This window comes from Tarenaya hassleriana, unplaced genomic scaffold (genome assembly GCF_000463585.1).
Source record: "Tarenaya hassleriana unplaced genomic scaffold, ASM46358v1 Cleome18, whole genome shotgun sequence".
In the NCBI taxonomy this organism is placed as follows: Eukaryota; Viridiplantae; Streptophyta; class Magnoliopsida; order Brassicales; family Cleomaceae; genus Tarenaya; species Tarenaya hassleriana.
The window spans coordinates 909368-923260 of NW_010965216.1; the positions used below are offsets into that span (position 1 = coordinate 909368).

A 13893-nucleotide genomic window follows, 5' to 3' on the forward strand; every position below is an offset into this window, starting at 1 on the left:
GCGGTGCAGGGAAATACAAAGACTTTTTTCTTCCTTGATTTTTACATTTTTTTTCTAATAATATTTTTTTTTGTTACGATGGAAACCTCTATCCTACAACCCTTCGGGTCGGACACCGGACACCGCAACACCTCTCAGTTTATAGGCCGGACGAGAACGACATCAGGACAGTATCGCGGACCTGAGAAAACCCACCGCCCTACGCAGTAGCCGGCAAACCACGCAGAGCAGTTAAACTTAACTTCGTAAAGCTGACCGGCGACTCAAGGGGAGTACCATAACTGGGATTCGAACCCACAATCTCTTGGTAGATGGGGTTGTCATTAACCACTAGGTTGGAGACTCCCCTTTTTCTAATAATATTGCATTCAATCGCAAGAACAAACCACAAAACGTCTTAATTGTGACCCAAAATTTTCATTTTGCATTTAGGAATATTTTGGTATTCTTTCTGGGCTCTATGATAACTATTTAATCTGAGTTTGGATATAATTATATATTTCTTCTAAAATTTATGATAACTGTATATTTTGTATTCGGACATATTTCATGTATCACCTTATATATGTAATCATTTATGTTGGAAAAACACACACACACACACAAAAAAACACCAAAAATGCATTAGAGTTTGTATCTCGTTTTATATAGTGAAATTTCTTTCTATCCATGGTTCTCTCTAATTGAATTTTCATATAAATCCATGTCATTGAACCAAGAACGCAAGCGAAACCCTAGTCCTGATTCTTCTCTGATACCATGTCACGTTACTAATGTGAAAACAATTCCCCCCACTTTCTTGTTCGTTTAACATCTATATTCATATACATAGAAAACCCTAATATGTGATTAGACAAAGACTAATATACCCCTATACATATGCTAATATCTTTTTTTTTATCGTTCGTTTATAGTCATCCCGAAATATTTACTGTGTGTAAAACTTTAACAGTCCCTATATACAACTGACCAAAACTTTGCATTGATAGCGTCCGGAATAGATAAATCACATGTATGGATCAATAAAAAGACAAGAGTGAAAATATGGTTAAATGCTTCAACATGTAATGAAATATATATACACTTATCGCGAGCTAATCCCGTGATCCGTCCTGAAAATGAAAACAATAATAGACTTGGAAATTGTAACATGCGTCAAGTACTTGGAACTTGCAACCATGGATTCTGTGATGTTACTTTGCAGTGAAGAGGACATGTATTTTGAGTTTATAATTAATTTTATCTTTCTTTTTTTTTTTTAATGTGTCGGATGAAAAAGAAAATCTGCACAAATCTTCGAGATATGTGTTCACATCCATGCAAAAGTTGAACCCATCAAGCCAAACACGACGAAATGACAAATATTTTAAAATAACCATCGTCTTATGTTTATTTTATGGTTTAAAGAGTATTTGGACTATATATATATATATAAAACTTAATTTCATGTTTACACCCCACTACAAAGTGACTATATATATAATTTTTTTAAAAAATTAAATATCATAAAACGATGGTTTTTTAATATAAAAATTTCACACACGAGTCTAAATGGTTGATAATATACAACAAATCAAGTTTGGGTGGTTTGTTGGTGATAAAAGATTATGCAAAATATATTTTTATTTTGGATTCAAATTCAGGTATGAGAAAAAATGTTTAGATAAATAAAATTTTATGTCCGACAACAACAGATGATTTCGGAACCGGATGATTTGTTGGATCGAAAATCCAATGAACTTGAAAGTTAAAAAAAAAAAAGATAATAATTTATCAATCAACGAGCTGTATTCGGACAAATATCGACGAAACCATCATGCTAAATTACCTGATTACCAAAAAGATTCTACAAAAGTGAAATAAAAATAAAAAACGAATCAAATCATATGCATGCAACGGTGCAAATTTATGAAAATGACTCCCCATTCGTTTTTTTCTTTTGGAACGACAGTTTCGAACTAACGAAGATGTTGACCCAAACTAGGTTATCTAGGTTGAATGTTCGTTTATTGTCCAAAAACATTGAATTTATCCTCCAAATAATTGAGCACTATATGAATACGTTCCAAAAAATAATAAATGGGGTTGAAAATATACATAGACTTTTTTCCCTGGTTTTTACGTTTTTTGTTTCTATTAATATTGCCTTCAATCCAGAGCCGACTTAAACTTTGTCGACACCCTGTTCATTTATAAATTTAGTTAATGAAATTATGATTTATATAATAAAAAGTATTTAATAATATAAAAAATAAAAGTATTAATTTTAAAATTATTAATGCTTTTAAAAAGGTATTAATTTATATAATAAAAATTATTTAATGATAATAAATGAATTTTTGTAATATTTTTATATATTAATGATATTAATTACAATTTTTTTCAAATGACCTATTTTAATTTTTTAAAATAAATATTATAATGCATTATTAATATGTTTTAGAAATTATGAAATTAATTTAAAGTTAAATTTAAATTAATAATAAGTTTATGATTAAAATAAATTTTGAAACACACCTAATTTTATAGTTTTATATATTTTTAAAATTTTAGATTTATTTTACTCTTTTTATAATTATATACAATTAATACTAATAATAATTAATTCTTTAAAAATAGGATTCCAAAACTTATAGGGTTCTGTTATACAGCTCCGCTTCACTCTCCCGATTCAATCGCAAACGCAAACTGCATAACGCCTCTATACAACTGGCCTAAACCTTGCATTTACTGCGTCCGCAGTAAACGCTAACGCGAAACATAAAAATGAAACAATCGTTCACAAACCCTTATAATCATAATTTTATTTTTTGCAAGTTTATGTTATGGATATAATAACATCAAATACTATGATTAGAACTGTGACAGCCCAGATACCGTAGGAGGACATGGAGTGATCGTCGGTGCAGAGACACGGACAAGGGGTGGCTCCTGACGAACTTCTGGGTAGGGGGTACAGAGATGAATCGAACACACCGGAACGAGTGAGATCCGAGGGCCGTATAGGGGTGGGACTCTACGGTATAAGATAACATAAAAGAATTAGTTGGGTTATTCATAACAACAAAGTGCACCTACCTTTGTGGTTGACTATCCTTAGAGAACTTCAAAGTTAAGCGTGCTGGCTCTGGAGCAATCTCAGGATGGATGACATACTGGAAAGTATCTCGGTATACGTGCGGATGAGGACAAAACACGTTGGAATGTCTCGTATTACTGTGTGAGGACAGTTTCGATAATTCATAACGACTGCAGGTTGTTACAGATGGTATCAGACCCGACACTCTCGCAGCACGGTGTGGTTCGAGGACGAACCAGACAGAAGGTGGTGGGCCTGTGACAGCCCAGATACCGTAGGAGGGCAGGGAGTGATCGTCGGTGCAGAGGCACGGACAAGGGGCGGCTCCTGATGAGCTTTTGGGTAGGGGGTATAGGGATGAATCGAACACACCGGAATGAGAGAGATCCGAAGGCCGTATTGGGGTGGGACTTTACGATCTAAGATAATATAAAAGAATTAGCTGGACTACTCATAGTAACAAGGTGCAACTACCTTTTTGGTTGACTATTCTGAGAGAACTCTAAAGTTAAGCGTACTAGCTCTGGAGCAATCTCAGGATGAGTGATCTAGTGGGAAGTATCTCAATATGTGTGCAAGTGAGGACAAAACACGTTGGAAGATCTCGTGTTATTGTGTGAGGGCATGTTATTGTGTGAGGGCAGTAACATATCCATGAATTTTAGTTTCTACTAAACTCCTAAACTCTATATGGTATCAGATAATATCATTTCTATGGATGTTTTAGATTAATTTTTAATAAGTATTCTGATCGTTTTGTATATACTGTATTATATAAGACGATATCGTAATAAATTAATAAAGACAGTTAAAAAAATGAAAAAGAAAGACAAATACATTGATTTTAAAAGATAAATAGTACATACATAATAATTTAATTTTATCTCGGTGGTAGATATATAATAATTAAAATCAGCCAATGGTTAATAATCTTTTTAAAAAGTAAAGGTGGCTCTACTGCAAAATTGAATACGACAGATGTTGATTTTTATTTAACCTAAAACTAAAAAGAAATTAAAACAAATAAGAAAATCACATAAATATTTAACTTAATAATCTTATTCGCATATAAATAACTGAACGTATATGAACTTGGAGGAACGCACTTGGCTAATTATTCTTATTCTCACTTTCCGGTCACTTCTTCCGTGATTATCCAAAATGGCCAAGAGTGGTAAATTGGTGGTTCTTTTGGGGGTATTAATGACTTTTTCACTTTCCAGTCACGTCACCGGCCAGATCCGACCGAAGTCCGGCCTGTTTCCAATCGGAGATTCGTACTACGATGTCGGAAACAAGAAGTATCTGACGAAAGAGTTTCTTCCAAGCACCACCTGGCCGTACGGCAAATCCACCGACCGACCCAACGGTCGTTACTCGGACGGTCGCGTCGTCCCGGATTTCATTGGTTAGTCTCTTCCAAATAAAAATATTTGATCTCACTCAGACCCTATAACCATATCCCAATATATTTGCTCTCACGGTCTTATAATATAATGCTTTTTGTGTTAGAATAATCTTGTATTTTCTTTTTTATTTTAATTTAGTTATTTTATTTGGTCAATATTGGACCTATTATTATGCTTGAGATTTAGTAATGGGTGATAATAGGTGAGATATGTGTCATTATTTTAGGATTTAGTTAGTTTTTTATATTAAACTTTCAGACAGATTAATCTCTCATTAATCCTAATGATGTTTTTTTTCTTCTTTTTAAGTCATCTGTCCAAAACATTTCGTACAATGCTATTAGAGTTTGGTTTCGATCGAGGGACTTGTGGGTTATGGTCGTTGATATAATTTATGGAATAAACTTTTGAACTTTTCTATTATATCAAAATATACATATTTATAGAATTCTATTTATAGTAAAAAAACGTTATGTAATGAAACGCAGCTATAATGTTTTTGGCCGTTACTGTTAAGATTTGCAAAGTCATATTTTGAATTTTACTATTATAATCAAAGTATAAACTATTCATAGAATTCTATTCTAATAAACGAATATATGTAACGTAATGAAATGCAGCTACATTTCTCAACCAACCCATCCCGATTCCACCGGCGCTTCAAAACGACGCAGACTTCACTAGCGGAGCAGGCTTCGCCGTCGGGGGAGCCACCGTTCTCGACGGCCCATCTGAAACTGTAATCTTTTGCTTCTTCTTCTTCTTCTTCATCATCACCGTCGTCATCAATGCTGATACACAAGATTTCGTGATTCTTGGTTCTTGTTCTTGATGTGAATGTGTTCAGATGACGTTAGCTCAGCAAGTGGAGAAATTCGGAGACATGAAATCGACGTGGGACGAGAAGTTCCTGTCGGAAGCCATCTTCGTGTTCCAGATCGGTACAGAAGATTACCTTAACTTCAGCAAGCTCAATCCCAACCCCGACGCCTCCACTCAGCAAGCTTTTGTCACGTTGGTCACTAACAAAATCAAGACCGAAATCATCGTAACTCCACTGCTTTATAATTTATCTTCTTGAAACTTTCTCTAGTTTGGTTCCATATCCATCAAGAACGATCTCTTCTACCCAAATTCTCGACCGACAACATGGCCAACACAATGTGTGTTATGTTGCAGAGGTTGTACTCGTTGGGAGCGAGGAAATTCGCGTACCAAACGTTAGCACCCCTCGGTTGCCTCCCGATCGTGAGGCAGGAACACCAGTTAGAAGGGGAAGATTGCTATGAGAAGCTTAACGAGATAGCGAAGCAACACAACGATAAAATCAGACCGATGTTAGCGGAGTTAGCGAAAACGTACACCGGCTTTCAGTACACCGTTTTCGATTTCTACGGTGCCATTGAACGGAGGCTAGCCGTTGCTGATTCCGACACCATCTTCAACAACTACAGTGAGTCGTTTCTATTACATCTTGGGATTAACGAAAAAGCCCTAACCTTCTTCTGGTTTTGTTTTTCTGAGAGATTTTGTGTTGAAACGTGGATTAGGGTTTTCCAACACAGTGAACTCGTGCTGTGGAATCGGATCCCACAACGCTTTTGGCTGCGGCCGCATAAACGTTCACTCGAAATTGTGCGAGTACCCGAGGGAATACCTCTTCTTCGACGGCCAACACAACAGCGAAAAGGCGAATGAGGAAATGGCTCACCTCTTCTTTGGTGCGGACAAAGATATAGTCGGTCCAATGACCATACGTGAGCTTAGCGTTTACCCCATCGGTATGAACATGCTCGAGTACTAGTCGATCGAAGCGGACAATATCCATCGTCCTTATGCTCTGCCTGCTTAATTTGTAAGAGAAATAAACTGAGTCGATGCTGTGTAATCTTTGCTATGTGATGGATAAAAAAAAATAATGGATGTAATTGAAATTCTCCATCACAACAAAACCAAGCAATCATCATGAATAAAGAGAGTTTTAACGTTATAAGCTTCTGAACGGCTCAAATTGCATAAAACACTCCATAGGGTATGGCTCGTTCTTCATACATATACATATATCTCCATATATATATCATTTCGTGTAAAAGGAAGTAGCTCCTTCAACTTGGTACGACCAGTGATTCTCTATTCCCCATTCGAGCGACCTTATCTCATAGACGTTATGGATGTTGCTGCGTTTGTCTATAGGAGCCTTAACCTTAGCGTCTGATATGATACCGAAGATGGCGGGAATGTCCAGAGGAAGAACAAGAAGCTCTCGCAGGTTGTTCGGTCTTATGACGTCAGCGTCTGCTGCCCATATCAGATGCCCTATCTGCGAGTTAGACGCTTGCGTCAAGTGCTTGCCGTCGAAGAACACGTACTCGTTTGGATCGGTGCATACGTTTTTTCTCGAGCAAGCGCTCGCGTTGTGAGATCCACTACCGCAACACGCGTCATTTCCTGTTCCAAATGCTGCAAGAACAACATGGCAACGATGACAGATACGAATATTCCCGTCGGAAAATAGGGTTAATTAGGATGATTATTTCCATCGGAAAATAGGGTTACTACAAATTACCCTTTTATCAAAAAAGAAAGAGAAAAAATTAAAACATCTAACCCTTATCCATCAAAATCAACTTTGACACCATATGACATATTTGAGTCGAAAATATTATCCTAAATATATATATATATATATATATATATATATATATATATAATATAGGATATAATTGATATAGAAGACAGAGATATACTTTCTGTAGCCAACACAGTGAACTCGTGCTGTGGAATCGGATCCCACAACGCTTTTGGCTGCGGCCGCATAAACGTTCACTCGAAATTGTGCGAGTACCCGAGGGAATACCTCTTCTTCGACGGCCAACACAACAGCGAAAAGGCGAATGAGGAAATGGCTCACCTCTTCTTTGGTGCGGACAAAGATATAGTCGGTCCAATGACCATACGTGAGCTTAGCGTTTACCCCATCGGTATGAACATGCTCGAGTACTAGTCGATCGAAGCGGACAATATCCATCGTCCTTATGCTCTGCCTGCTTAATTTGTAAGAGAAATAAACTGAGTCGATGCTGTGTAATCTTTGCTATGTGATGGATAAAAAAAAATAATGGATGTAATTGAAATTCTCCATCACAACAAAACCAAGCAATCATCATGAATAAAGAGAGTTTTAACGTTATAAGCTTCTGAACGGCTCAAATTGCATAAAACACTCCATAGGGTATGGCTCGTTCTTCATACATATACATATATCTCCATATATATATCATTTCGTGTAAAAGGAAGTAGCTCCTTCAACTTGGTACGACCAGTGATTCTCTATTCCCCATTCGAGCGACCTTATCTCATAGACGTTATGGATGTTGCTGCGTTTGTCTATAGGAGCCTTAACCTTAGCGTCTGATATGATACCGAAGATGGCGGGAATGTCCAGAGGAAGAACAAGAAGCTCTCGCAGGTTGTTCGGTCTTATGACGTCAGCGTCTGCTGCCCATATCAGATGCCCTATCTGCGAGTTAGACGCTTGCGTCAAGTGCTTGCCGTCGAAGAACACGTACTCGTTTGGATCGGTGCATACGTTTTTTCTCGAGCAAGCGCTCGCGTTGTGAGATCCACTACCGCAACACGCGTCATTTCCTGTTCCAAATGCTGCAAGAACAACATGGCAACGATGACAGATACGAATATTCCCGTCGGAAAATAGGGTTAATTAGGATGATTATTTCCATCGGAAAATAGGGTTACTACAAATTACCCTTTTATCAAAAAAGAAAGAGAAAAAATTAAAACATCTAACCCTTATCCATCAAAATCAACTTTGACACCATATGACATATTTGAGTCGAAAATATTATCCTAAATATATATATATATATATATATATATATATATATATAATATAGGATATAATTGATATAGAAGACAGTGATATACTTACTGTAGGTTTTTGGGACTCGAACCCGACGATGGATTGAACCAAAGAAATCGAAAAAACAGAACTGGAAGCTCTTGAGATCTCGAGCCAGTTTCTCCAACAGTTGAAGCAGCTTCTTGTTATGCAGCGCCGCCATTTCTGACGGCAGCTTCACGCATTCTTTCTCGTGTCCGTTCTCTTGTTTCACGATCGGTAAGCAACCTAAAGGTGCCAAGTTCTGGAACGAGAACTTTCTCCCTCCCGCTCCATATATCGCCTGAAATCAAGAGCACGAAACGAATCCATGAAGAAACAGATCGCGTAAACTTTCCATGGGTCGAGGACGATTACTTTCAAAGCTGCATCAATGGCGGTCATGACTCGGTTCACGAAAGCTTCTCTCTCCGCCTCGGAGGGATTAGGGTTTTCCTTTACGAACCCTAAGTAATCATCTCCGCCGATGTAGAACAAGTAGATGGCCTTGGACCGGTTTTCATCGCTCCATTTCTCCTTGTTCCCCGAAAAGTTCATCACTTGCTGAGAAAGAGTCATCTGAAAATAAACCATTATCAAGATTCTGAGATTTCCTTAAAAAAAAAGATTCTGAGATTTTCGATTCTCAGCATGCAAGATAAGTTTATGCAAAAATGGCGGCCATATATATATACACACACACATACATGCAGATCATGCAAAGAAGAAGCTCACCGTCTCTGGAGGAGATCCAAGAACGGTGGCGTCAGCAATGGCGAAGTTAGCTCCGTGAGAGAAATTCGCCGTCTTTTCAAGAATCGGAGGAACTAGTGGAATCCCCATGAAAGTTGCTGCCAGGAAATCCAGAATTAGGTTTCATACGTAAACTAAAGGAAACAATATGGAATGAGAAACTTACCGATGAAATCGGGTACGATGAGGCCGTCGGACCACCGTCCCGTAGATTCTCCGATGGACATTCCGTACGGCGGAGAGTTCGCCGGAACTGGGCCTCCGGCGAGGAACTGCTTGTTTCCGGCGTCGTAGAGGCCATCTCCGAAAACGAAGAGCGACACTACCCAGCACCTCTTCAGTCTCAGCAGAATTACGCTGTCTCCGCCTCTACCACAAGTAGATTCTACCCTCGATCTTAAATCTATGTTTGCACAGCTTATGCAGGGTCAAGAAGCTATTCGCACCGAGATGCGTGAACATCAACAAGAGACCGACGCCCACTTGAAGCTTGTCGATAACCAGATAGCTCAACTCGTAGCATCTATACCTTCGCGACCTCAAGGATCACTTCCTGGGAAGCCCAAGACAAATCCTAGAGAGCACTGCAATGCAGTGTTCTTGAGAAGTGGGAAGCAACTTGAGGATGTTGTCCCTCCTACTCCTGAAAAATGTGAGTCTTCTAACTCTAGATCTGTGATCACCTCTAACATTCAGTCTGCAGATACTCAAATTAAGATGACATGTGAGGAAGGACCAAAGTATGTACCCCCACCTCCCAGACCTCCTCCAGTTCCATTCCCTTCACGACTTGTGCAACAAAAAGAGGACAACCAGTTTAAGCGTTTCACGGACATGATAAAGAAATTGGAGGTCACAATACCTTTTCATGAGGTAATCACTCAAATGCCTTCTTATGCCAAATTTCTCAAGGATATTCTAGCTAGGAAGAAGACAGTAGAGAATGAGACAGTAGCATTAACCAAAGAGTGATGTGTCGTTTTTCAGCATGATCTTCCCCGTAAGATGGCAAACCCAGGTAGTTTCTCCATTCCTTGCAAATTGGGTAATCTCTTTATTGAACATGCGCTATGTGATCTAGGAGCAAGCGTAAGCCTAATGCCATTGTCGATCTTCAAGAGACTAGATGTGGGTGAACTCAAACCCACACAAATGATATTACAGTTAGCATATAGGTCGACCAAACGGCCTGCAGGTATACTAGAGGATATGCCACTTAAGGTGGATAATTATTGAGCGTCTGGGCGTGGCAGGGGATTAGTGGGAGGAGAAGAATTAGGGTTTTGATGAGTAAGTCGGAGAGAAAGAAGAGGCGTGAGTTCTGATCCGCCATTGGAGAAGCAGAGGAAGCTCTGTTTTTTTTTTTATTTGGGAGTCACGGCGTACCCGCGTGATCAACTCCCTATAATAAGGTAAAGTAAATATTGGCAAAACTAAATGAAAATGCTCAACATTATATATATATATATATATATATATATATATATTCTTCAATTGTAATACCCAATTTTTAACCTTTGCTCAAACAAACAAATTTTTAAAGACTATGCATTTGAATATCCAATTTTTATAGAATAACCAAAACAACATTGTTTTAAATGTTCTTATATATATATTGGATTTGCACGAGTAATATGATAAAAGAATCGGGTATAGGATTACGATTTTCCATGTTTTTACTTTTCTTAGATTAAAAAAATCTTAAATTTATGCCTCTTATATTTTTTTTTAAGATTGATCACGAAATATATTAAACGGGTATTCAACTATAAACTGACACATTTAAACTATTTTATGTTTGTTTATTCTTAAGCGATATTAAGTTAGCATGATAATAATTGTTAAAAAAATGCATATATTAGGATTTTTTTGTAAAGGTTGTATATAGTGGTTATTTTTAATTGCTAAATTCTAACTTTTTTTCACCTAACAAGTGGCGCCGTTGGAATTTGGAACAAAAAGAATCATTTAAGACTAATGATGATGTCTATTTTCCAATACATCATATTCATTAAAAGTCTGTAGCACGATATTTAGCTTGATGTTTAAGCACAAATTAAGAATTCCACATATAGCAATACGGGACCTTTTAACGTGTTTTTGATGGAATCGAAAGATCCCGAAATTTTAATAAACCCCGAATCTGAAACTATGTGATTGCATATCGGGATTGAAATAAACTGGATCAAATATTCAGAAACCGAACCTGGAGACATGATCGGAAGCGTAAACGATTATGAGCTTATGATTCTTCGTGTACCTTAGCCTCTTAATTCTTTGATGGGATAAGAATCAAGAACATATAGAGAATTCTTAAGATTGGTTTGTCAAAACCTCATAGTGTAGAGAATGAAGATTTGTGCACTATTTATAACAAAAAAGAATGAAAAATGCATTAACATGCATTGGCCAAGAAATCAACGGTCATTCTTTTTCTTCATTAGTCAATCAATTAAATGTTTATTTAATTGATCAAGAGTAGTGCACATTCAAAGAATCTTCCTAACCAAAACCAAACCAAACTCCACATTAGTCGGTACACGTGAACCAAGGATCATAATCAAAATCCTTATTCGGTATTATCCAATTTAGCCCATCATAAAATTAGATAATAACCGACCGATATCTACGCATATATTAAACCCTATACTCGATTCAATACCGAAGTCCAATATGTTAAAACTGAAACCCGATCACATTTAATTGGACTTAACCGACATAACAAATCTTATTCCATAATAATCATATCCGGTCCACAATAAAAGTATAAAAAACCCGACAATACTCCCACTTGGACCGTATATGAACCGAAAATTATAGAATAACCGAATGAGTGCTCTTTATGTTTTGTCACGATACCGGTATCGATTCAATCTCGTCCATCTAATGTACCGATGCAGAACCAAAGGAGTATAATTGCTTTTAAGGTGCAACTAGACCCACATTTAATCACCAACATAGATACAAAAGAATGACATAGATCTGAGCATAGACGCGTAGCATAGAGATTCCAAGCAAAGTGATCGACATGTGTCTATCTCTAACTGGTCCTCTTAATCGAGTTCAACTTAAAACTGAAACTGAATGATACAAAGTGATACTTTATTGGAACTAAATACTTAAGTGTGTCATGATACAAAACGATAGAAACAACTATAGATACAAATCTCCCACTAAGTCACTACTTTCTTATCCGCAATAACACCCATGCGGGTAGTGTGCTCAAGAAAAACCTTAGGCGGTAAGCCCTTGGTTAGCGGATCCGCAATCATGGAACTTGTACTTATGTTTTCTATCGAAACAATCTCACTTTGTATCCTTTCTCTAACAACAAGATACTTAATACCGATGTGCTTCGACCAACTAGTACTCTTGTTATTGTTAGAGTACAACACTGCGAAACGATTGTCACAATATAACTTAAGTGGCCTTTCAACACCACACATAAATCGCAGCCCTGTGACAAAGTTCCGTAGTCAAAGTGCCTGATTGGATGCCTCGTAACATGCTACATATTCCGTCTCCATCGTTGAAGATGCCACGAGCTTCTGCTTGGTATTACGCCAAGAGACAACTCCACCGACAAGGAGAAATATATAGCCTGAAATGGATCGAAAGTTATAGACACATCCAGTAAAATCTGAATCCGAATAACCAGTGATCTCGAGCTGGTCAAAGCGTCTATACACGAGCATATAATCCTTGGTTTTCTACAGATACCTCATAATCCGTTTGGCTGCTTTCCAATGATCCAATCCCGGGTTGCTCAAGTATCTACCCAACATACCAACAATGTATGCCAAATCGGGTCTTGTACAGTGATAACATGTATTTTGGTGATATTTCGTTATAGGATGTCTAGTGCATTTTACTCGGTTTTGCACATTTATAGGTATTCTAGTGCACATTTGGTCTAAATCATGCATTTTCAACATCATTGGAAAGCTCGTTTCAATATCTACATATAGACACTAAGATCACACAAATCCGACATTGGAGCAGAAAGTTATGAGCAAATCTGTCAAGCATGTTCGAGTTAAATAATCGACACGGACCGTGTTGCATTCAACACGATCGTGTTGTGTCCGTGCTGAAAAAAGTGAAGTTTTGTTCAGAGAATTGGCTCGGACCGTGTCGTTATTCGACACGGCCGTGTTGATTCAAACTCGCCCATGTTCAGCCCATGTCTAAAGTACAGATTTTTAACAGAGAATTGACACAGACCGTGTTGCATTCGACATGACCGTGTTGCATTACAGGAAAACTTCCTATTTTGCATCCGAACTTCCATTTTCAGCAAAGGAAGAAGCCTAGCTGCCAAGCAAATAAATAGAAGACGTCTTGGGCTTCACAAATCAACGAGAGATCACAACAGAAGCCGGTGTATGACCAGAAGTTCTGGGTCTGACAACCTAGTACCTCTTGATCCTGAAATCGAGAAGTTCGTTAAGCGCAATCGAAAGAAGAAACGACAACAGAGAAAGATGGAGGAACATGCTATAATTGTTGAGAACAACAATGACACTTATGGGGCATACCTTCAGCCTAAGTACATTCAGCAGCTTTCATGCATTCGCCGGCCTAACATCGATCGTAACAATTTTGAGTTTCAACCGGCATTCATCAATATGCTGAGCTCATCAGCTTTCAGGGACATACCTAATGAAGACCCGATCCCTCACTTGACTCGATTCAAGCTACTATGGCAGTCGGTGAGGATAGTCCGCGGAGTTACCGATGAGTCTCTTATGCTC

At 37.8% G+C, this 13893-nt stretch overlaps 2 protein-coding genes across 3 annotated transcripts; one reads left to right on the forward strand and one right to left on the reverse strand.

The window, feature by feature from the left end:
- Window positions 1-4179: 4179 nt before the first annotated feature.
- On the forward strand, window positions 4180-7678 carry LOC104810386 (GDSL esterase/lipase ESM1-like). Of its 2 annotated transcripts, XM_010536670.2 has the most exons (6): window positions 4180-4487; window positions 5109-5227; window positions 5336-5536; window positions 5668-5941; window positions 5996-6001; window positions 7245-7678. In XM_010536670.2, the coding sequence occupies exons 1-6, from the start codon at window positions 4241-4243 to the stop codon at window positions 7490-7492; spliced, it is 1095 nt and encodes a 364-aa protein (XP_010534972.1). In that variant the 5' UTR covers window positions 4180-4240; the 3' UTR covers window positions 7493-7678. The 2 variants fall into 2 exon arrangements, with proteins under 2 accessions (XP_010534972.1, XP_010534971.1); XM_010536669.1 differs by lacking the exons at window positions 5996-6001; window positions 7245-7678 and adding an exon at window positions 6039-6484.
- On the reverse strand, window positions 7649-11442 carry LOC104810385 (inactive GDSL esterase/lipase-like protein 25). The gene is made up of 7 exons (XM_010536668.2): window positions 11346-11442; window positions 10379-10541; window positions 9306-9458; window positions 9122-9237; window positions 8765-8965; window positions 8438-8690; window positions 7649-8148 (listed from the first exon to the last, which is right to left on the reverse strand). The coding sequence occupies exons 2-7, from the start codon at window positions 10470-10472 to the stop codon at window positions 7766-7768; spliced, it is 1200 nt and encodes a 399-aa protein (XP_010534970.1). The 5' UTR covers window positions 10473-10541; window positions 11346-11442; the 3' UTR covers window positions 7649-7765.
- Between the last annotated feature and the right edge of the window lie 2451 nt (window positions 11443-13893).